The sequence below is a fragment of the Lissotriton helveticus genome, chromosome 5_1 (assembly GCF_964261635.1).
Source record: "Lissotriton helveticus chromosome 5_1, aLisHel1.1, whole genome shotgun sequence".
Lineage (NCBI taxonomy): Eukaryota > Metazoa > Chordata > Amphibia > Caudata > Salamandridae > Lissotriton > Lissotriton helveticus.
The window spans coordinates 2,084,900,302-2,084,926,024 of NC_136065.1; the positions used below are offsets into that span (position 1 = coordinate 2,084,900,302).

At 45.4% G+C, this 25,723-nt stretch overlaps 1 protein-coding gene across 1 annotated transcript in view; it reads left to right on the plus strand.

The window, feature by feature from the left end:
- LOC144754006 (E3 ubiquitin-protein ligase TRIM58-like) overlaps positions 1 to 21,127 on the plus strand; it is a 249,824-nt gene extending 228,697 nt beyond the window's left edge. The window contains exon 5 of the mRNA XM_078641524.1: positions 20,198 to 21,127. Coding sequence (XP_078497650.1) covers positions 20,198 to 20,709 — 512 coding nt within the window. The 3' untranslated portion in view covers positions 20,710 to 21,127. The remainder of the gene's footprint in view (positions 1 to 20,197) is intronic.
- Positions 21,128 to 25,723: the final 4,596 nt, after the last annotated feature.

Sequence of the window (25,723 nt, forward strand, 5' to 3'; positions counted from 1 at the left end):
CTAAGAAGCAATGACTTGCCTTCCCCTCTCAAAGTTGGAGGTCGAATCCCTCTTTTCTTTTCCAATTGGTCTATAATCACTTCGGACCGTTGGGTGCTAGACTTTGTGTCAAAAGGCCATGCTTTGGAGTTTGTCAAGTTCCCCCCAAACACTCCTCCAACTGGTCCACCTCCAGCTCACCTCAAGGAGCTCTTTCAACAAATACGACTCATGATTCAGAAAGGTGCCATCGAAGTGGTTCCCAAATCTCAGAAGGGGCTGGGATTTTATTCCTATTTTTTCCTGGTCCTCAAGAAGTCCAGCGAATGGCGTCCGATCCTCGACTTACGGGCCCTAAACAAGTACCTGAAGTGCCAATCCTTCCGCATGCTCACTCTCACGGAAATCCTTTGCCTTCTCTCGAAGGGCCACTTCCTGACCACCATCGATTTCCAGGACGCTTATTTTCACGTGTCGATACTGCCAAGGCACCGAAAGTACTTGCGCTTCCGAGTAGGGCGCAGAGATTTTCAATTCAAGGTTCTACCTTTTGGCCTTCGTTCCGCCCCTCGCGTTTTCTCGAAAGTCCTGGCCCCAATGGTGGCATATCTACGTTTGAGGGGTGTTCAAATCTTTCCCTACCTGGACGACTGTCTAATCAAGTCGCAATCTCGTCATCAGGCGTCTCTGGACACTCACTTCTGTCAGACTCTATTTCACTCCCTAGGTCTGTCCCTCAACACCGAGTCTCAGGTCGATCCAGCTCCCTGCAGAACCTTTCTAGGCGCCACTCTGAATACTTCGCTGGCGAAGGCATTCATGTCTCACGAACGTCAACTGCGAATTCTACGCCTAGTGGCTCTCATCCGTTCAAAAGGGTCCGTTTCAGTTTGTGTGTTGAGATCTTTTCTCGGGATGGCGTCCTCCTGCATATCCCAGATCCCAAATTGCAGGCTCAAGAGTCATCCCATTCAGGAGGAACTGGACAAGCAGTGGCGTCAGGTCGCCGGCTCTTTCACGATCTGGTCCTGGTGACTGATCGAATGAAGTCAGCTCTCCGCTTCTGGGCTCAACCTTCCAACATCGCTACCGGTACTTCTTTCCTGACCATCGCTCCAGAGCTCATCCTTACCACAGATGCCTCCCTGGAAGGTTGGGGAGCACATCTTCAGGGGCTATCTGTCAAGGGCAAGTGGACCCAGTCTCAACGTTCCTGGCACATCAACAGACTGGAACTAAAGTCCTTCCGCCTTCTGCTTCAGTGAGAATCAGTGCTCATTCAAACCGACAAAACCACCAGTATGCACTATCTCAACAAACAGGGCGGCACCAAGGCACCGCTCCTCTCTCAGCTGGCACATAGCATCTGGGATTGGGCACTCCGTCACCAAATTACCCTTACTGCGGTTCACCTCCCAGGCATCTCCAATATCATGGTGATTCCCTCAGCAGGTCCGTGTCCTCGACCCACGAGTGGGAGTTGCATCAGCCGACTCTAGACTTCATATTTCGGCTGTGGGGTTGCCCGAACCTGGATATTTTCGCAAGCCCTGTGAACCGGAAATGCCTGTCTTATGCAAGCTGGCTTCCCCACCGCGGGTCTTGCGGGAATGCCCTTTTGATGGACTGGTGCAATCTATTTGCCTATGCTTTTCCGCCGATCCCGCTGGTTCCTCAAGTGTAGTGGAAAATGCAGAGACAACCGTGCCACATTCTCCTGATCGCTCCCAGATGGCCTCGACAAGCGTGGTTCTCGGAACTGCTGCTCCTCTCACAGTGCGAACCCATCCTCCTTCGTCCTCGGGCAGATCTCGTCACAATGGACAAGGGTCAGATCTGCCATCCGGATCCCTTCTCTCTCAAATTATTGGCCTGGAACCTGAGCACTTTGAATTTGCCCACTTGAATATTTCGCCGGCATGTAGAGACATTCTTGCCAATGCGAGAGCTCCGTCCACAGTAAAGACTTACAAGCTAAAGTGGAAAAGGTTCTGTCACTGGTGTGCGTCTGCCAACATCCACCCGTGCACTCTTCTCCTGCTCAGCTTCTGCCGTTCTTTCTGCAGTTGGCGCAATCGAGACTTTCCCACTCCACTTTGAAAGTGTTCCTAGCGGCAATATCTAGTTTTCGGCAGGACGGGTCTTCCTCTCTCTACTCTTCCAGGGTCATTCGGCAGTTTTTCAAGGGGCTGTTCAGGATGTTTCCCCCCATTCTGCGTCCTCCTCCTACCTGGCATCTCAATATTGTTTTGCCGCAACTGATGAAGGTGCCTTTTGAGCTCATCCACAAAGCGAATTTGACATTTTTGACCTGGAAGGTTGCCCTCCTTCTCGCCCTGACCGCCTCACGTTGCGTGAGTGATATCCACGCCTTTACCATTCAGCATCCTTTCCTTCAGTTTAAATCGGACTGTGTTGTACTTCGCACCAACCTGGCATTCATGCCTAAGGTGCCAACAGAGTTTCACCTCAATGAACCAGTGTTCTTAAAGACTTTCTTTGCTAATCCCCAATCTTCAGCAGAGCGATGCTTGCATTCATAGGACATAAAAAGACGCCTTACATTCTACATCGTTCTACATTCTGTCCATCAACTGTTTTTTTTAATTCTACATCGACAGAACAGCACACTTTCGTAGGTCTGATCAACTGTTCGTTGCTTACGGACGCATGGACAAGGGGCATTCTGTTACCAAGCCAACTATTGCACGTTGGATTTCCTCAGCAATCTCATTTTGTCATCAGAAGGCCGGCAAGCTTGTTCAATCTACAGTAAGCGCTCATTCCACCAGGGCGATGTCATCCTCTACTGCCCTGTTTGCTGGTGTGTCGATTCACCAAATATGTCGTGCAGCTACGTGGTCCAGCAGGCACACCTTCACGAAGCACTACTGCCTATCAACGAAGCTGATACAGCAGTGGGCCAAGCAGTGCTTTGCAATCTTTTTAAATAAGGTGAGCCTCTTTCTTCCCTCCGCCTGTATGGGTTGTTATCTGTCTGGCAGTGTTATGTTATATCATTGCATTTTATGCCACTGCACAGCTGTTTTCTTGCGACTAGCTATTACTGCTCACTATTCTATTCAAGTATGTGAATCTATGAAAGACACCCCAATACTGGAGAAGAACAATTGTTACTTACCTGTAAACGGTGGTTCTCCAGTATTGGTGTCTTTCATAGATTCACATGCGACCCACTCACCTCCCCTCAAAGGCTCTTTCTCTCTCTTCTCCTCTGAGACTCTTTTGTCACTTTTGTGCTACGAAAATCTGAGGGCCTGAGCCTCTGGGGAGAAGGTTCTAGAGGGTGCTTGCACCTGATTGGCTGTAGTTTGGACTATCATAATGACATGGATATGCTATTAAAGTGCCTTTTTCTTTTAATGTAGTTCTGTGTGTTAATGCTAACCTTGGTACTTATTAGTATTTATGGTTTTAGGATGTATGTAATTATGTTTTTATATACATATATGTTTTGTTTTATTGCTATTTTATTTACCGTGGGCCTCCCACTTCGACGACGGGGAATATTCAAGCATGTGAATCTATGAAAAACACCAATACTGGAGAACCACCGTTAACAGGTAAGTAACAATTGTCTTAGTGAACGTGGCTCCTAAATGCCCTTCACATGTACTTTCTGAAATTTATTTCCTGAGACTCTCCGTAGGTGCTATTTTATCCAGCTGTAAAATCAACCCATCTTCCAAGACAACTCAACAGCCACTTTGTAAAATGGTTGGATACTTGACTGCAATTCTTTTTCATTTAGCCTGCCCTCAGTGGCATGCATAAGGACCTCTGCAACAACACATCCTCTTTGGTGGCTGTTTTACATTTAGATGCTGAAAATGAACACAATGGCAGTAACAAAAAAACTTCAACAAATCTTTCAGACATGTGCTCCTTTTGACACAGGTTACTAGAACTACTAGGGAAGCATTAAAAATTGTTAGCCGTGATATTCTTTCCACCTGGTATATGAACCATTTCAACCTGAACTGTAGAACTCTCAAAGTAAACTTTGCTATTCTGAGTGTTATATTTAGAATTGTTACCACTCAGAACGGCCACTGATGGCTTGTGGTCAGTTTGCAGGAGAAACCACCTGTTCCTCAGATAGCTATACAATTTTTCTATGGGCTACCAGCGCGTTAACCATTCCTTTTCAATGAAAGAGTAATGTAATTCCGTATCTTGGAGAACCTTGGAGGCAAAACCAATGGTGTACTTGTCTTTCCCATATTTTTGTGTATGAACAGCACCCAGACCAAACTTGCTGGCATCAACCATCAACATACATTCAAGGGTAGAATTATATGATTTGAATGCTTGAACACAAGACAACTAAGTTTTCACCCATTCAAATGCCTTCTTACAATCATCACTCCACTCAAAGTCAACATTTTTCTGTAACTCGTTGGATATAGGCCTCTCCTTAGCAGTTTGAATGAAACTTGAATAGAATTCACTCAAACCTAAAAATTATTTTACTGCCTTGTCAGTCGGAGGAGGTGCATCCAGAGTGGCATTTACCAAACCAGTTTGATACCAGAGCCTGAAATTACATGGACAAAGTATTTCACTATATCTTTTCAGAATTCACAATTGTGTATTTTTGTGAACAACACACTGTTGTTGAAAAATGGCTAGTACTTTGTTCTTCATCATGCGTTGGTCGATCCTGAGCATAAATTAAGACATCATCTTGAAAAATAGCAGCATTTATTAACTACTGGCGCAGCCAACGTCAGGCCAAATGGAATCTTAACAGTACAGAAATGTGCCCCAAGGGGAAACAAATGTGGTAATGTGAGTAGAATAGACTCTAACTCTATCTGATGATATGCTGAATCCAAGTCAAGTTTTGTAAATATCTGGCTCCAGCAATTGACTGCAGCATTTCGCTAACTTTTGTTAAAGGATTAGAATCTATCCAGATCTATTTATTGAGGGCTTGGAGATCCACACACACCCTAAGTTCTCTATTTTTTTTTTAGGCAACAACTAAGGAAGAAAGTCAAAGCGATGATTTTACAGGTTTATTCATGCCCCTTTCAGCCAGACTCTCTAATTCTTTTTGAAAGTCATCCCTCACACTGAATGTTACCCCTCACAGCTTGTGTTTTAGGGGAATTGCGCCATCCTTTACCTTTATTTTGTGCTTGAACTCTTTGATTTTCATAAGCTCACTTGAAAAAAAAAACTTAGGATGAAGACTGAGAATCTCTCACAGTAGTGGAGTTTCTGATCACCAATACTTGTCCTTTCACCCAAGGTCTCAGAATTATGACGAACAACCCCCTGGTGAAACCACCCAAGGAAGTTTAACCCTTTTGTAGCTACATGTATATTTCCATGTAAATGCCTCCCTTTAAAAGATAATCCATCTTCAAAACATACTAACAGTTCTATTCTCCTTCCTTCGCATGATTCAGGAGAACAGTCAGGGGGTAATAACTTTTTGTTAGTCCATGTAACCTGAAACAATTTATGAGTAATCAAAGTGATCCTTGCGCCAGAATCAACAAGCAATCTCAACTGTTTACCCCCAACTTATATATCCAGTGGAAGCAAGAAAAGCTCCTCCCACTGTTAAAAAAACCCTCAGCGGATCCTCTGATTACCTCCAATTACAGGCCCATCTCCCTCCTCCCGGCCCTAGCCAAGGTCTGCGAGAAGGTGGTGTTCCGTCAGTTGAAAAGGTTTGTGGAATCTACGGGGGCCTTACACCCGGCCCAATCCGGGTTCCGCACCTCATTCAGCACGGAGACCGCGCTCGTGGAGGTCACCGAGGCCATTAGGGAGTGTCTGGACGGAGGCGGCAGAGCGGCTCTAATTTTATTGGACCTCTCTGCCGCGTTCGACACGGTTCCACGCGTCCAGCTCCTCTCAAGGTTGGAGGACATTGGCATCACGGGCGCGGCCCTTAATTGGGTAGAATCCTTTCTTACGGACCGTTACCAACAAATCTGGCTCCCCCTTTATCATTCTTCGAACAGCAGGGTAGATACAGGGGTTCCACAGGGGTCGACTTTGAGCCCCCTTCTTTTTAACGTGTATTTAACGCCACTTATCTATCTCGCGGAGAGCTTGGGTGCGAAAACAATGGCTTACGCCGACGACACCCAACTTCTCTTCACTTGGAATAAGGGCAACCTTGATACAGAGAGAGCCCAGCAGTGCCTGTCCTCGGTGTTCGCCTGGATGGCCCGGGCCTGCCTCAAATGTAATGAGGACAAGTCCGAGATCCTGCTGTATGGCCACTTCCAGAGGCCTTTAAAGAGTCCATTTGGCCCAGGGGACTACCCTGCCCCTCTGGGATCAGCGGAGTCGCAAAAAACCTAGGGATCTGGTGTGGAGCCGATTTATGTTTCCGAGACCAAATCACGCGACTGGCGGGTACCTGCTACGGAACCCTTACCACTCTTAGGAAGTTTTTTCCCCTTCTCCCCCAGGAGGCAAAGGAGACAGTAGCCAGAGCCCTTATACTCTCGAGACTGGACTACGCCAATGCCTTCTATATAGGTGCACCTGACTTTCTGCTGCACAAATTGCAAGTGGTTCAGAACGCGACAGTAAGGCTCCTGTTTAACATCCCCAGGAGTCTGAGTGTACGCAAGCAGCTCTCAGAGTTAAACTGGCTTCCAGTGACGCTGAGAGTTCGCTTTAAGATTCTGACACTTGCTTTTAAAGCACTACATGGTCCCTGTCCGTCCTATTTAAGGGACAGATTTGCTTTTTACTATCCACCCCGCCAATTGCGTTCTGCCACCCTGAGACATTTGGTTACCCCCAGATTTAAGAGAGCTAGACTGGGGGGAAACTCCTTGGTGGTTAGAGCTGCTCAGATGTGGAACCAACTACCTGACCCTCTCAGACACACAACTAACCTAACATTCTTCAAAAAGCACCTAAAAACTTACCTATTCAGGCAAACCGTGTAGTCCTCCTGCTCTCATTTGTTCTCGCATTCTGATTCCCCCCCGCGCCAGGACAGTCTTGACTAGCAGTGCGCGTTACAAGAAACCATATAACATAACATAACATATCCACAAATAGGTCTACACATTTGCATGGATCCCCACGTTTCACATCATCGTCTGCCACAGTTAACACCATATCTTGCATTTCATTTTCCAGCTCATGAGAATCATTACCCCTTTCATCAGTTACAACTGTAACTTTAAAGTTTTCAAATTTTGGAGCTTGACATACTTTGGAAAAATGTCCAGTTTTTTTTACGCAGTCTACCCAATACATTCCTGGCAGGACATGGTCTCCCATTATTGCTGTGAGACGAATTTCCACATCTGAAATAAATGTCTGCTTGAAAAATAAGCTGTATTGATTTGAAACATAAGACTGTGGAAATTTCTTCCCCTTCCCACTCTCTTGTTGTCCTGTATAGTTGCAACCTGTTCACTGTCTTTGTTCTCTATTCCTTTGCTGATTTGAACGATGGTTCAATACTTTTGCCAATCCAAATTATGTCTACTAAAGCCCTTTTTGAAGAAATTTGCTGTCAAAAATTTACGAGTTGCTCTTTACAGTTCAACTACCAATGGACTAAAGGGCTAATAGATTTCTCGAAGAAGGCATCCAAACTGCTCTGGCGGCTAACATCTATGTGGCAGATTTCCTGCAAGAAAAGGTCTGGGCTTATATTACTTCTCCTCATTCCACTACTGGAGTTACTCCTTTCAAGGCTCCCAGAGGGAGGGAACCAGTGTTTACTGACTCCTAAGATCCTTCCTGTCGTTAGTAGGTTTATCCGTAACAGCACACACAACTTCTTCATTTACAATTCAACCCACAGACGGTTGTGATTGTACTGCATAATTAGAAAATACTTTTGAAATCACTATAGACCTCTCACTAAAAAAGCCGGTCATTATGAAATGCATGTTACTTAACGCCAGATCCCTGGTAAAACATAGCACCGAACTGGCGGAGCTCATTCAGGACGCAAAGGTCATGATTGCTTTTATAACAGAGTCCTGGACAGACGCAGCCTCAGGCCCAGATATTGTTATTGCTACTCCTCCGGACTATGTCTGTCTCACGCAGAACAGAGGAAAGAAGAAAGTCGGAGGGCTGGCTATAATCTACCATAAATAACTCTGAGGCATGGTGCAGCCTGGCGCAACCGACTTAGATGAAGCGCTAGTTTTTAACTTCATCCTCTCCGACCATCAAACCCTTAGAGGCTGCTTACTCTACAGGCCGCCCGGGGCTAAAGCACCTTTTCTCTCAGCCTTGAGTAGCCTGCTAGAAGAAGCTATTTGCGCCAATACCTTCACGTTACTAGGGGATTTTAATTTTCACCTTGAGAATGGCTCAGACTCGGACACTCAGGATCTCTTAGAACTGCTGCACGGGGTGGAGCTAAAACAAAAGGTCTGTGGCCCGACTCACAAGTCAGGGCACACCCTAGATGGCATATTTTCCAACCATCCCAACCTAGAGGTCACGGCAGTTCAGCCGGTCTCCTGGTCGGATCATGCCGCAGTCTATTTCAACATTATCCTAGCCCCCCCCCAGACCCAGTAAGGCTAAAATTCGTCCCAAAAAGATTAGGAAATGGAAAAACATAGAAGGCAAGACATTGGAAGGCCTTTTGAAATCCTCTTTACTGCCCCCCACAAGAAATGTGGAGGAAGCAGCCACAGCCTATACGAGCTGGCTGGAGGCCGCCTGTATGCAACTCGCGCCCCCAACTATCCATCATTCCACTCGCACAAACCCCTCCGCCCCTTGGTTCTCAGATCAAATCAGGGATCACAAAACTCTCTGCAAAAAATTGGAAAGATCCTGGCGAAAAAATTATAGAGAGGATAAAAAACTACTCAATGCAGAGCTGAGAGTCTACAAAGAGATGATCCGCCTTGCTAAATGCAAGTTCTTCACTAAACGCATTAAGGAAGCAAGCAACTCCCCTAGGGAATTATTTAACACAATGTCCTCCTTGGCAGCCCCCAAACCAGTAGATATACCACCTAGTCACCAACTATGTGAAGACTTAGCAAAATTCTTTCTGGGTAAGGTAGAGAAGATCTTTTATTCCCCGAACAACCAAATCATGCCCCAGATACTTTTACCCCAGAAACGCATCCTGAGACCTACAGGAAATTTGATATACTAGAGAACTTCTCCCCCATTAGTGAGGAGGAGGTATCAAATCGGCTAATGAGGATAAAATCTGGCTCCCCTCATGACCCCTGTCCAGTCACGATTGTCAAACTAGCTCCCTCTATCATCGCCTCGGGACTTACCCCCCTGCTCAATGTCATGCTGGAGAAGGGGGAATTTCCCCTACGCTGGAAACAAGCGTCCATCTTGCCCCTCCTAAAAAAAAACAACCTAGATGTAACCGACTTGAACAACTTTCGTCCCATTGCCAGGTTACCCCTCCCAGCCAAAATCATGGAGGGCATACTAAACAAACAGCTTAGCACCTTCCTGGGGTTAGGAGAGAGGCTGGATCCTTCTCAACATGGAAGAAGGGTGATGGATGCAGGGGGCAGAGCCGCCCTGATCCTGCTGGACTTATCCGCGGCCTTCGACACGGTCCACCATAAATTATTGGTGGACCGTTTGAGGGCCACTGGGACTCAAGGAAAGGCACTTGAAATCTTGCAAGCCTTCCTATCCGGCAGGACTCAGTCGGTGGCCTTGGGGGACTTCGAATCAGAGCCATTTGTGCTCCCCTGCGGAGTCCCTCAAGGGTCATCCCTGAGTCCGACTCTTTTTAATGTGTATGTCTCTACCCTGGCCCCAGTGATTAGATCCTTCGGATTCATTCTTACATCCTACGCCGACGACACGCAGATTGTGGTGTCGCTGCGTCCGGGGGAAGTGGACAGCACAGCAGATGCTGCATGCGGGAGGTGAGCAACTGGATGGCAAGAAACTGCCTTAAGCTCAATTCTGCAAAAACAGAAGTGTTGCTGTTTGGGTCTAGAGACAATTTCTGGTCCCCTCGTTGGTGGCCAGAGGAAATGGGGTCTCCCCCCTCTCCGGTTTCGATGGTAAAAAATCTGGGTGTGCTGATGGATGACTCTCTGTCCTTCAGGCCACAAATTAATGCACTGTCCTCAGCCACCCACTATGTGCTTAAAACTATCCGGAAAGTCCTGCCATTTCTTCCGGTGGAACACAAGAAGACAGTAGTGACAGGACTGGTGATGTCCCGGCTAGATTACTGCAACGGTCTGCTACTGAATGCCCAGCAGGGGCTTTTAGATAAACTTCAAATCCTGCAGAATGCAACAGCACGTCTGATTACGGGCACCCCCAAGTTCGCCTCAGTAGCCCAGTACCTTGTAAAGTTACACTGGCTGCCAGTGCGTAAAATAATTGTTTTTAAGTCACTCTGTGTGATTTTCAAGGCGTTGCATGGCCTTGGCCCCCAATGCATGACCCCTCTTTTCCAGTGGTACAAGCCATTACGAGGTCTAAGGTTAGCTGAGCAAGGGCTGGCTGTAGTCCCTAGGGTAAGGAAAGCCCGTTGGGGAGGTAGAAGCCTATCTCTGGGAGCTGCCAAGGCATGGAATGCGCTGCCTTTGAGCCTCAGACAGATCCCCGATTTGCTCATATTCAGGAAGGCCCTTAAGACCTGGCTCTTTACACGTTAACTCCACTGTCCACGCCCACTAGCGATCAGTCAGCGCCAGGACACCTTCGGGTAACAGTGCGCTTTAAAAATGTCAAAAATAAATAAATAAATAAATCATTCAAAGGAGAGAAAATTCAATTAATAAACACAATGTATTTATCTCTGACTCTTGCAATCAACTGATGTCGGAAAGGTAGAAGACAGAGAGAAAAGATCAGAACATTTGCAAATCACAGAAAATTATATTTACCAAGGATGGTGTGGAAGACCAACCCCCTAGCCAAAGGGGACAAAGACTTCAGGACAGGCTAGATTCCCTCTCTAAGATACCGTCGGTTGTGCCGCACCCCTCTCTGACACTCTCTTCCTCCTCGAGATTCTTCTGCGATCTTCAAATCTAACCCAATTCAATTTGGATAGAAATTTCTGCTTCAGGCTCTGTGATCAGTTCTTCATCAGCATCTCTCTCAGCATTCAGCACCCTCCGACCTCAGCATTTTCTGTCTCCGTTCCGAATAACTAACTAAAACTATCTTAATTATATCGATCTTTGGAAATTTGGGTGACGTCGCGGCTGCTTCACGATTATAGGATGTTTGGATTTGGGTGGGAAATACCCACTAACACGTGTACCAAAAGATTGTTATGGCACATGTTGGACAATTTTGTTTTTGCTGGCTACTATATTGGATCTTCGTCTTGGAACTGGAAGAAAACCACCTGTGATATTTGCTATGGAACAATTCTGATATACTGGCACATGAAATCGTTGAGAAACATCGGTCATATGAGATTTTTAGTTATTTAATACCAGACGGTCACCTCCATTTTGCATTCAGACTATAAGGATAATACGATTGCCCTGAAGAAGTCCTAGTATATTAGGACGAAACATGTTGGCTGAAGGCTCTCTTTTTTTGATTGAAAATAAAGGAAATTACAATTTATCTGTTGGGACAATCGACTTCTCTCGCGTTGAACTTGCTATACATTATTTAAGATTTCTTGTATATATGTCAAAAAAGGTGGTACTGTTCTGATTTATTGTTATCTTAATTATACTTTTTGTTCTTCATGTTCCATTCACGAACGTTGAAATATCGTAAAAATACGAAATATGATTGGTCAGGCAGGGGGAAGCTCTACCACACCATGCTTAATGTTGAAGGGTTCTCTGCCCTTAGCTGTTCCCCTCTCAGCGGCCTCAGCCAATCGGCCGGCACGGGGTGGATCTTGGAGGCGGGCCGGGCATTAAATGGGAGTAAGCGCTGGGGTGAGCAATTGAATGTTTGTTGCTGCCGCCGCGCGGACCATTTCTATTTTGTGTTGCCTGTTAAAATTTGACCTTCTGTTTTAAAACACCACTGTTTTAAAAAATATATTTACCCGAAACGCGTTGCTTGTCTCGAAGGGTTCTCTGCCCTTAGCTCTTCTCCTCTCAGCGGCCTCAGCCAATCGGCCGGCACGGGGTGGAGCTTGGAGGCGGGGCCGCTGTATATATGTGCACCGGTATGCGGGAGCGCCGAAGGAAAGCCCGTCTGTGCCCGTCCGCGCCTGACCGGGCCCAGGGGCCATAAAGTCCGGCAAAATAATCTTCTACTCCCCGGCAGGACTTAGAGCACTAGAGCAATCTCATGCACCCCTCACCCAGGATGCTCTGAATCGTATTAAAACCTACGGGATTTTCCACAAACAAGTGAGTCCTCTCACTCCCTCAATAGGGATGCCTGTCGCTCCCCCCCTTAATCATCTGTCTAGAGGCATTTCATCCTCACTTCGAGTCCTGTATCTTAACACTCGCTCATTGGTGAAGCACCAAATGGATATTTTCCTACTGCTATCATCGAACAAGCCGGATGTCCTCTTGCTCTCTGAGACCTGGCTTACGCTAGACTCTATGCCAGATATCTTAGCGGCACTCCCTTCTGATTACTACATCTTATCAGTCAATCGGCCTGCAGGGAAGATGGGAGGGGGAGTGGCCGCTATCATACATAAACATCTTAAGTTCACCACACTGACATCTCTGACTGCCAAAAGTAGAGAATATTGTCATTAATCTTGACACAAACTCGTGATCCTTGGCCCTGGTCCTTATCTACCGACCTCCCCAGCCTATGCCTGCTTTCCCTCTCTCCTTAAGTGAACAGATGGCGAATCTCACTATGAATCATGCCAGGGTCCTACTCATTGGGGACCTGAATTACTGGTTCAACGATGTGGGAAGGGGGCCTCAGTCGGCTGAGCTAACTGAACTACTTTCTAACATCAATCTGGTCCAACAAATCACCGCCCCTACCCACATCAAAGGTCACACTCTTGACCAACTCTGGTCTTATAATCTGGTGCTCCCATCCCCTATCATCACTCCCTGTATATAGTCTGACCATCACCTGATTGAATTCACTATCACTTTCAGTGGCAGAGCTAAGACTCCTAAGGTAGAGGGAGGCCTTACCAGAAAATGGAGCGCACTCGATACCCAGGAGTTCATTAACACGCTATCTAGCTCCTTTCCCACTGGTAATCCCATCTACAATGTCAACGCCATGGAGAAAGAGATCACGGATGTGCTATTGGCGGCCAGCAACATCCATGCTCCGCTCATAAAATTCTCTTGGGCCAGACATTGTGAAGCCCATAAATGGTTCACTAGTGAACTGAAAAATCTAAAATTACTGCTCCGTCAGTTGGAAAGAAAATGGCGGCATGGTTATGACAGAAAGGACAAACAGCTTTATCTGTCAGCCCGTAGGGACTATAAGAAAGTTATACTATCATCCAAGACCTTGTATTTCACAACCAGGATTCTCGCTGCCTCTAATAAATCTAAAGAACTTTTCAGGATCGTGAATGAGCTCTGCAGCGATGATAGAATTTCACCTTGTCAGGCTCCCACTCAAGAGCAGTGCAACCTGTTCAACAATTTTTTTGTGGAAAAAATTGAAACAATTAGGGCCAGTATTCCTACCTCCTCTCTGGTGAAGCCTCCGGACAACAATCCTAACAACCCCCTGACCATGAATCATTTAAAAACTTTATGTCCTGACACCCTACTGGAATTAATGTCCCGAGTGAAATCAGGTTCTCCTAAGGATTGCTGCCCCCCTTCTGTCCTAAAGGATACCTTTGCAGCTCTACCTCATACTATTCTCCCTCTCCTCAATGAATCCTTAAGGAAGGGAGAAGTACCCAGAACCTTCAAGAATGCCACATTAGTTCCGTTCCTTAAGAAACCTGGAGCAGACTCCTCCAACCTTTCTAACTATCGCCCTACATCCCTTCTCCCATTTTTCGCAAAAATCCTGGAGGCCCATGTGGCTAGCTGCCTCTCTAAATTTATTGAAGATACGGAATACTTGGAACCTAATCAAGCCGGCTTTCGGCCGGGGCATTCCACTGAGTCAGCCATCCTGGCGGTGATGGATACCCTGAGGGCGAATGCTGATTCAGGAATTCCACAAGCACTCGTGCTCCTGGATTTATCTGCAGCGTTCGACACGGTCAACCATACCATCCTGTTGAACCGTGTCGAACAAGCCGGTATACGTGGTGCCACCTTCCAGTGGATAAAGTCCTTTCTTACGGAAAGAACTCAGGCAGTATGTCTTGGGAGCTACACTGCTCCGAACCAATTCACATCTTGTGGGATCCCACAGGGCTCTTCCCTCTCCCCACTACTGTTCAATCTTTACATCAAGCCTCTGATTCACTCTCTCAAAGCCAGGGGAACCAAGGTCTTCAATTATGCTGACGACCTGCAGCTTGTGTTCTCGCTGAGGTCTCCTAGCGCTGCGGCTGAATTTCAATCCACAATGCGTCACATCCAGCATTGGATGGAGGTGAATCAGTTAACCCTGGCAAGACTGAGCTGGTGCTACCTGGGAAGAGCTCCGCACACTGGGGATCTCATTTCTCGCCGGCCGAATTAGGCTCACCCCCAGTCCCCTATCTGTGAAGAGCTTTGGGATAACTATAGACTCCGATCTTACTCTGAGAGGACAGGTGGGCAGCGTGGTTTCAACCAGCTTTTTCCAGCTGCGTAAGATTAGAAAAATCTCACATTTGTTATCCTACTCAGCTCTGGTTCAAGTGATCATTGCCCTGGTACTCTCACGCCTAGACTTTTCTAACTCCCTGTACACTGGCCTCCCTCAGGGCCTGCTAAACCGCCTCCAAATGGTACAGAATCAGACGGCAAGACTGATCTATAAACAGCCAAAATGGCAATCGGTCAGGCCCTTACTGGTCAACCTACACTGGCTGCCTATAGTACATCGTGCCACTTTTAAAACAGGCTACATAGTCTTCAAAACCCTGCACGGAAGGACCCCTTAAAGTTCTTAACAGTCGGATAGCCAAGCATGCCCCTATACGTAACATCCGTTCAGCACACCTGCATATTCTCACCACCCCCACCATCATATTAAAAAGGCAGGGCGGTCGTAGGTTTTCCTATTTGGCACCCAGGCTCTGGAACTCATTTCCACTCCCAGTTAGGAACTGTAACAACCTGCTGGGCTTCAGAAAGGCCTTGAAGCCATGTTTTTTCCGTGCAACCTTATTAATTCCGATCCGGGCCTTCAACATTCACTCAATTAGCGCCATGAAACCTTTGGTGACCGTGCGCTTTATAAATTCTTCCTAACATAACATAACATAACATGCTTACATGTCATTAAAATCAGTTCAACTATTGTTCGCAAACCCATCCCCTTAATTTTTATTAATAAATTTGATTCTCATACGCTTTCACATTTCACTTTGAAACAATATAATAACATTTTGAATAAGAGTCTTCTTCATCGAACTCTTCACCATCCGTTCCCAATCTGTAACACTCAATCTTGGCTCCCTTTCAAATGCATAGTAATGGCCTTCATTGCTTTAATCAGTGCGCATGCGCGGACTTCGCGTCACTCCATTCAATCCGGGTATGTAAAAGAGGCCCAAATACGCACTAGTGACAAAGTCAGAAAGACAAATATTAATTTCACAAATAAGGTGGTGGCACTGTATACCACACCTCTACTCTGTTCCCCTCTACTTCTTAATACTTTTACCGTATTAGTAAAAATAGATTGTTCTCGATTGAAGTAAGCTGATGCCATGCACGCGAGTCTTCAAAACTCCATTTTAGTGTCTTCTGCTCATGCGCAGGAATTTCCCTCCAAGCATTAATACGTCGTACTTCGTAGATGCAGTTGACACATGCGCACAACAGTTCCCCGTTTAAAGCGGTATTAGTCATCTTCATTGTTATCCACATTAGTACACACATACGTAAGCTTCACTAACCAGCCTATTCATGTTGTGCGTATTAGTTATTCACAAAACTTTTGTTAATAGCTTTGTTAGTGAGTTAACAAGTGGATTGCATCTGAGCAAGTCTCTTCTCCAAGAGAACTTGCTCCATCAGTAACGTTGTCACTGCTTTGTGAGGTGAGAGAAATAATTTGCTCCTGGCAAACGAGGATGTTAAATCAAGAAATAGGGCAGGTTGCCAGGAGACGCAGTAAAATAAAACAGCTGACCTGAGAAAAATGGCCGCCCGTCGACGTGACGACCTGCCGTAGCATCCGATCAGCGAGACACTGCCAAATCCGCTCCCGCATTCATTGCCAGACGCTGCCTTCGCGATAGTCGCCCCGGCGTCCTGATTCATTCAGACGCCGATCACACCCGCTGCCTCAAGCCTTCCAAATCGCCATTCAGCATTGGACCCTACATACCAGCCCCTCCATCCGCACGACTTTGCCTTGGGCGGACATCACTGTTCCCTCGACAACACAGTCCTGATGACGATCCCGACTGACGGGGATCGAAATGCCGTCGACCACACAGCTTAATTTTATGGCGCCCTACTTGTTTTGTACTCCTGAAAATTGACTCATTCTTGTTTTAAGTGATTACAACTTGATCCTTGGAGCCATTACTCTGTATATTTCACTTATTGTCACAACGCGCCGACCACGCTGTTTCACCCCAGCACTTGCACTACCACCACTATTCACTGTATATATTCATGTATATATCACCTTCACCAAGTGCCACCGGGTTGTCACACCAATTGATCTGTACAGTGCTGTTTAACTGTATAACTTTGCAACAGACCCGCCTTGCTCTTAAAAGTGGTGAATAATACCCGCCTGTTTCCTAAAATTGCAGTGACTCCTTATTTCTTCCTTTTGTAATGCATATTGCATACACCTGTTGAAATTGTCTTCCAATTGATACCTGTTGGGAATTGTTCTTATTTACACTGGAGGAACTCCATCACAGGACGACGTCCCACTGTGACAAGAGGACCAGGAAGTCAGGCAACTCAAGGGTGCAGCAGAGATGGATTCCAGACGCAAGCCGCATGGAATTCTCGTGCGCGGCTCACGACAGTCCTCTTACTCTCCACCAGGCCCTAACTGGTCAAGGGTAGTTGACCCGAGAAACTCAAGGTGGACTCCTTGGAGGACAGCGATGCGGAGGAGGCAAAGAGAGACATCACTGGAATCGGTGATCCGATTAGCGGGGAAGCAGGGAGGGGAAGGTGGGTCAGGAAAATTCACCCCACTCCTGGTACCAAATGTTGAGGGGTGAACGACTTCCAGACGCAGTTAAGTTGGTTGTGGAAGAAGAACTTTATTTCTGTAAATACAAGGACCCCTGACAGCGAGCTCCCTCTCAGTCCGAGTCCAGCAAGCAACTGCCTAACCGAGAGATCGAACCGTGAGAGGGCTCGCAGCCGGAGTCACAAAGGCAATACAGAATGCAAAACATTTCAAATGGATACAGACCACGACCAAATACAACAAAGACAGGAATACCACAATCTTGTGGGTTCTTTTTCTGAGGGGTGGTTTCTTTTCTTTTCCTACAACTCATCAGCAAAAACTATGTAGTAAAGAGGATGACAAGGCCAATAAAACGACTTGCTGTTCATTTGAGATCATGCGAGAAACAACCCCGATGCTGCAGTCACTCTGGCACCTCGCTCAGCGTTCCCAGTCTATGTAGAACGTTACTTCACATGCCTTGAGACGTCTAATGTCTTGAGGCATGTGGGACAAGAATATTACATATACCTTAGATAAGCTCTTTCACTATGTGCCAACTAATACAGTGTATTGAGTAGTACTGTATACCTTACTGTATACCTTACAGTAGGAATGTTCTTATGTACCATCTAAAGTAGTGCACCGACTAGTACAGTAGACCTTCTATAGCTCTGTCACGATGTACCACTCTAACGAGGTATACTGACTAGTATAGTATACCTTGGAGTAGCTCTGTCACCCTTTACCATCTACTGCAGTGTACTGACAGTACTGCACACCTTCTAGTAGCCCTGTCACTCTGCAGTGCAGTGTACGGACTAGTACTGTATACCTTGGGGTAGCTCTGTCACTCTGTACCGTCTAAAGCAGTGTACTGATTTGTACTGAATAACCTCTAGTAGCTCTTTCACGCTACACCATCAAATGCAGCGTACTGACTAGTATAGTAGATGTCTAGTAGCTGTGTTATAGTGTCCCATCTAATTCAGTGTACTGACTGATACAGAATACCTTCTAGTAGCTCTGTCACTCTGTACTGATTAGTACAGTAAACCGCGCTTAGCTCTGTCACTCTGTACCATATAATGGAGTGCTCTGACTAGTACAGAATACCTTGGAGTCGCTCTGTCAGTCTGTGCCATCTAATGCACTGCACTGATGAGTAAAGTTTACCTTCTAGTACCTCTATTGTTCTGTACCTTCTAATGTTGTTACTAACTAGAACAGTATACCTACTTGAAGCTCTGTTACTTTGTGCAATTTAATGCAGTGTACTGAGTAGTACAGTATACCTTATCGCTCTACTACTCTGTGCTGCGGTTACTGACAAGTACAGTACAAGTACAGTATAGATTCTAGTTGCTGTGTGACATCTAATACGGTGTACTGAGTAGTACAGTATACCTTCGAGTAGCTCTGTCACTCTGTGCCATCTGTTGCAGTGTACCGACTTGTACTGTATACCATCTAGTAGTTCTCCTTTTCTGTACAATCTAATGCAGTCTACTTGCTAGTATAGTACGTCTATTAGCTGTGTTACAGTGTCCCATCTAATTCAGTGTACTGACTGATACAGTATACCTTCTTGTAGCTCTGTCACTCTGTACTATCTTATACAGTGTGCTGACTAGTACAGTTTTCCTTCCAGTAGCTCTGCCACTCTGTAACGTTTAATGTAGTCTACTGACTAGCACAGTATGCCTAAGCATAGCTCTATCACTCTGTACTCTGTCACTCTGAGCATAATGATTAGTACTGTATACCTTCTCTCTTCTGCTAATCTATACCATCTAACGCAGTGTGCTGACTAGTACAGTTCTCAGTCTAGTAGCTCTGTTACTCTGTACCATCTAATGCAGTGTACTGACTTGTACAGTATAACTTCTAGTAGCTCTGTTACTCTGTACCTTCTAACGCAGTATACTAACTAGTAAAGTATACCTTCTAATAGCTCTTTTGGTCTGTGCCATCTACGCAGTGTACTGACTAGTACAGTATACCTTCTAGAAGCTCCATCTCTCTCTACCATCTAACAGAGTATATTGACTACTACAGTACACTTATAGGAGCTGTGTCACTCTGTGCCATCTAAAGCAGTGTATTGATTAGTACAGTATACTTTCCAGTAGCTCTGTTACTCTGTGCCATCAATCAAAGTGTACTGACTAGCATAGTATACCTACCAGTAGCTTGGTTATTCTGTGCTAGCTAATGCAGTGTGTTGACTAGTACAGTATACTTTCCAGTATTTCATTTACTATGTGCCATATAAAGAAGTGTACTGACTAGTATCATTTACCTTCTATTAGCTCTGCCACTCTGTACTATCTAATGGAGCCTACTGACTAGTATATTATGCCTTAGTGTAGCTCTGTCACTCTGTGCTATCTAATGCAGTGTACTGATTGGTACTGTATACCTTGTAGTAGCTCTGTTACTCTATATCATCTAGCGCAGTGTGCTAAGTATTACAGAATACTGTCTAGTAGCTCTGTTACTCTTTACCATCTAACACAGTGTACTGACTAGTGCAGTATACCTTCTAGTAGCTCTCTCACTCTGTACCATCTAGCAGAGTGTACTGACTAATACAGTAGACTTCTAATAGCTCTGTCACACTGCACCATCTAATGCTGTGTACTGACTAGTACACTGTAACTTCTAGTAGCTCTGTCACACTGTATCATCTAATGCAGTGTACTGACTGGTACAGTATACCTAGGAGTAGCTCTTTTACTCTGTAACATCTAATACAGTGCACTTATTAATACAGTATACCTTCTAGCAGCTCTCTTACTCTGTATCATCCAATGCAGTGTAGTGACTAGTACTGTATACCTTGGGTGCTGTCCACCACTGTTTGATGTAGTGTAGTAGGCGTCATGTGTAGTGCAGTGCAGTATGCATCTTGTACGGTGGTGTGGTGTAGAATGTGTCATGTGTGGTAGTGTATTGTAATGTAGTATGCAATCATATGTAAACCAGAAAGTACTAATTACATCCTTTATTTGTGTCATTAAATCTCTAATTATGAATCTCTTGTCTGCAGCGACGGTGACTCTGGATCCTGACACAACTCATCCACAGCTCATCCTATGTGTGGGGCGGAGACGTGCGCAAGGCACAGAAACATGGCAGTGCCTGCCGGACACCCCCAAGAGATTCACCTACTGGCCCTGTGTAGTGGGGAGTGAGGGGTTCACCTCCGGCAAACATTACTGGGAGGTGCAGCTTGTGCAGGAGGGGATAGAGTGGGATGTGGGCATCGCTGCAGAGTCTGTACGCAGGAAGGAAGATTTCAAATGGTCACCTGAGGGGGGAGTCTGGGTTGTGCAAGGTAGGAAGGGTCAGTACTCTGCTCTCACCTCCAAGCCCACCATTCTGTCCCCTAGTGAGAAGCCCCGGAAGCTGGGGGTGTATCTGGACTACGAGGGGAAACAGCTGTCCCTGTACAATGCTGACTCCATGGAGCTTCTCCACACTTTCCCCAAGGCTCCCTTCAAAGGGAGTCTCTTCCCCATCTTCCTGCTCGCGGGAGGAGCGGATCTGGTGCTGGTGTGAGGGCTGCCAAGAGCTTTAGCCCCCCACACCCACCCTTCTGCAATGATAATATAATCAGTAGCAGAAGCAGAGATGCTTTTAAATAATAAAACTTTCCCTTTGGGAATAAGTATCTTGGGAGGGTGTAGTAATTCCAGTGACTGGAAAAGGCTTCTCTCACGTAGATGTATTAATGTACAGATGTCAGCCGACCCCATGTGCATAGCCCACACCTCACCTGCTGATCCCCAGTTTAAACACTAAAATTCCTAAGAAACTTCTTCACAATGACTCTCTCACATGTTGCCATGACAACCAGAAGCCTCAAGTGAAACTGACCACTACATTTCTCTTTTCCTTGTGCAACTTTAAACCATGTCCAGAAAATGTCTGCCATGTGAATCACACACTAAACATCATGTAAGATATGATAAAGTCTCTGTAGAATCCAAAACTGTGTATTTCTTTGACATGCGGAGCTTTGACATCAATATGTCACATTATAGCGCTGCACTGAGAAGTACTTATTTAAAGTGATTGTTTTTAAACATGACCTTAGAAACAATTCCTGCCCCAGCCCCGGCAACAGTGATATTATTAGTGAGCTAAGAGACAAGACAGTTGTCATGTGAACCCTGTGTGTAACCCAGATTCAGGTCCGGCTTTAGGACAGTGCACCTGGTGCAGCTGCACCTGTGCTGACATGGGAGAGGCGCTGTGTTCAGAATTAGCTTTGGGTTTTAAAAGCACCTGCCGTTTCCTTGTGTCCAGTGGGTTTCAGGCAACAATAAAATGCCAAGAAAAGGCAGGTGGTTTATGTTTCTGCTGAAGAGAAATGGAGGGTTGTTTAGTGGCAGTTTTGACTCATCCTAAAGTAGCACAGAGGGTTATTATGCCTACTGCAAAGAACGTGTACATGCAGATCACAGAACGTAATCCTCACTGGTTTGTGTAACTTTTCTTATAGACTGATTTACGCACGTAAGATTCATTGCCTGTGCGTGTGCTTGGTGTAAAGTGCTGTGACACTCTAGAGTTAGTCTGAGTGGCATTATAAAACAAACAAAAAACATGCATGTAAAACAGGGTCTGTGTAGAGATGAGTAGCACAGTTGGAAGATGGGAGTGAGGAAATATTTGTAGAAGGCGGTCATGGGGGGGGGGAGGAGTGCTAAAAAAGATTGTTGCACCAGGTGCCTCCTACTCTAAAGCCGGCCCTGCCCAGATTCATATAGATAAATCAACAATATTGTCGATTAAATCAAGCACAATCGGTTTTTGTACCGCTGGTATTCTAAACTCATGAATTTTAGGGTGCTTTCATATGCAATAGTAAAGAAAATGGAGGATCGATGAAGTTAAATATTTGCCTAAAATCACATAATTTAGTTAAGCTGTGAAGCCGCGATTAATCCAGGTTTTCTGGTTCACTCTGTACAAATCAGCCTCTAAATGGGTATCTATTTGTCTCTCCTTTTTACCTTAAATGCTAATGATTTTGAATTCCATCACCAGTGAACTATGCTGATATTTCTTTGCCAGGGTTTAAAACTACTTTCTGTGGGCATTGTTTTTGTAACATGTGAGCACGGCGAGGTCAGTGAAGATATTTCAAAATACCAAAGTATTTTTAAAACATTACAGAGCCTAAACTGTGAAGAATCCATCACAATACTAGGCCGCCATGTATAGGTTGTTTTCTTGTGAAGCATCACCCTGCTGCACAAGCCACCATTGTCATTTACAAAGTGTGCACTGTGCAAGGACGTTCAGAGTCCAGTATTTTGAAATATGGTGCATTAACTAAATATAATGTGCAATAATGTCATAATCCAGCTCAAATGCAACACAAAATCAGCCTCCTGCAGTGCTTTCATGACTCCACAAACATGTCCAGGTTGCACAGACAAATTAGGTACAAATCTTGTGTCTGCACATTTTTTCCAGATGTTATTGTGTATATACAGGCAATCCTGTATTAAAAACATAATCTATTTTTGTCATGAAACTTTAAGAACAGCAGGTACATGTGTGACACTCAGAAGCAAATCTGCCTTTCAAGCCAACACCACATGCATTCTGGGACTGAGATGACAAGGTACTTAATAGGAAGCAACAAACCACATGCCGCAAAGTGCTATTGATAAAAAAAGACAGGGGTAGGGTGTGTCACTTGGAGTGAGGTTTTGACACAAGGACAAACAAAGCAGAATTATTTTGCTATGAGTTTTAAATGCTGCTCCTAGGAGAGCATGAATGACGTGTAACACTTGTCACCTCTTAATCCCTTCAAGGGGTTCTGCTTCTTAATATCCAAGTCTCTGCTTCATGGAGATTGGATGTATTTCTTGTCTCTTGAGTAAGACATGGGATTGTGTTCTCTTTCTGCTTTAGTGTCATGACATCCATTTATAAGGTAGATCAGTAGACTGAGGCACATTTGCAAGACCCATAATCTAATCATCACAGGTTTAAACCCTGGCAAGGGATTCACCAATTTTCAAATGATTGTACTGTATTGTAGCATTTATATAAACCTTCATGCTGTTACAGATGACTGTCAGGTGACGTCACTATGAAATGGTCCTCCAAACACTAGACATTCATTTAAAATCATTATGAATTCTGGGTGTTTTACTTCAGTACAAATATTAACATAATCAAATAGTTCTGCTGGTGTTAAATTAATATTACAAGAGCAACATTTTACAAAAACATACAGCAGATCAATTTACAATACTAGTAATTGTCAAACATGTTTCAGGAGTGCCACTGCAAACTGGGATTAATGGACTCAAACTATAACAAAGAGAGTCTATTACCACTAGTGTCCTAGGGCTTCACCATACTGTGTTGTCCAAGATTGAGCACCAAGTGAACCCCTCACCCCTTGACTCTCAGAGAAGCGAAGTCGAGCAATCCAAGGCTAACTCAAGGAGAAGGTGCAGGGTTAGAAACCACATGTTCAGTAAAGCATAAAACAGTTAAATGGTTGTCCAGCCAGCACTTTTACTTGAAAAATATTCTAATCACAAACACACAACTCAGGACTGTACGCAAAAAATAGAGGGGGCAAAAAGAAGCTCATGGTTATACTCCGGGGTGTGGGGTTGGTCCATGGGAGGAATCATCAATGAGGACTATGGCTCTCCCTGACCTTTCTAAGTCAGGGGTATTGTCCTGTCACAATGAATGTGCAGTCGGACAGTTGTGAATGAGGACAGTTGTACAATAGGGCTGAATAGTACTTGGTCCTTGGTCCTCAGGCTCTCACCTCTCTCTCTGGGACTGTAGTTTACCCCCCTTTCCTTCTGGAATGGGCTGTGCCAGTTATGGAGTTGTATTGGTGCCAGCGTCTGTCCTTCTTGCAGGGTTTCTGTTCATGTTGTAACTTACTTCTAGCTCACTAGAGGATATCCTCACTGAATTCGTCAGAGGGGAACTCCACTAGTGCACATGCTCACACACAGCTCATGGGAGTATCCTAGCTGACTCTATCTCGGCCCTGCTGTGAGCACTTACCTCCGTAGATATCCAGAAGTACACACCTCCAGTCCAGGTTAGGGGGCGAGAGAGAGAGAAAGAGTTGTAGAAGTGGTGGGGCAGGGTGAAAGAGAGTCATAAAAGTGGAGGGGAAGAGAAAGAGAGATAGTGTGGGAGAGAGAGAAAAGGAGGTGAGAGAGATAAACCCCTAAGGGGAGAGAGAAAGGAATGGGGAGAAAGGAGGGAGTTGGAGCGGAGAGAGTGTGACTGAGAGGGGGAAGTGGTGGGAGAGTGAGTGTGATAGAGAAAGATGGAGGAGGTGGATGGGGAGAGTGAATGTGGAAGAGAAGGAGAAAAAGGGTGGGTGGAGGAACGAGAGAGAGGGAGAAAGAGAGAGATGGGCAGGAGTCAATTTGCAGTATGATGCAGATGAAGGAGCCGCACATCTGAAAGTTGTCTGGCTCCCACCACCTGTGATGGACTGAGGCATATTGACGTAGATCTTATTGTTATCTTGTTGTTGAATTGAGATTTGCGTCTTCGTACTTGTTGCTTGTACAGTGGTTGCTGTTGCAACAGGGAGAAGAAATTCTTCATTGTTGTTTACTTTTTCTCGTTGGAGAGAGGAATCTTCTTTAGTTATCAAAGCTTCCATCTGAACCTTCTGTGTGCTGGTGAGAGGTGAGTGGTGGCTACCCAGGAGCCTAAGTGGCTTACTGTTGAGAATCAGCCACATAATGAGATTTAATCAGATCAATGGAGACAAGCCTTTTGCCTCGTACACTGGCAAGGGGCGGAAGAAGTACAGTTCTGGTACCTTCAACAGCCAGGACAGGTATGGAAACTCTGTATGACGGCCCAAACTCTTTTTGTCCACAATTTTCTCCCTAACCAGGTGTCCAATATTCGGGACACAACCGGGTCTGCCGGGATAACCTGAACTTCCCTCGTGGCAGTGCGTTTTACTTGGATTTTGCTTTGTTCATCCCGGAATTCATTCAGTTCCTGTAAAACATCTAAATGTTCATTGATGTCAAACGGTGTGTCTACCACCACTGTGCTGACATTATTGAGGTCTGGGACCCACTTTCGCACCCCAAACAGAATTTCATATGAATGTATATTAGTCTTATAAAGAACAAACTTTACCCAAAGGCGTTAAGGCGTCAGATATGGAATCTGACCACCCACAGATGTTCTTGGCATATTGTTAAAGCCCTACACACCCCATATAAGTGAGGGACCCAACTTAGACCTGAGCCTAGTACCCTTGCTGTTAAAGACAGCTTTAAGTCACTGTTTTACTCTCGACTAATGAATTTCCCTCAGGATGATAGGGGAAGGAGTATTTCAAGGGCACACCCAAACTTCCCATAGTCTCTTTGTAAGCCTGAGAGCTAAAGCCCGGATCCTGGTCTGAAAGTAGTGTGCCAATTGGGTATGGCCCGATGAAGACTCGCAAGTCTTTAATACCAGTTCAGGTGGAAGCCAACCGCTGTGGCCATACCCACTGGAATCTAGAGCATTAATCCACTGCCACCAAGATGTACTT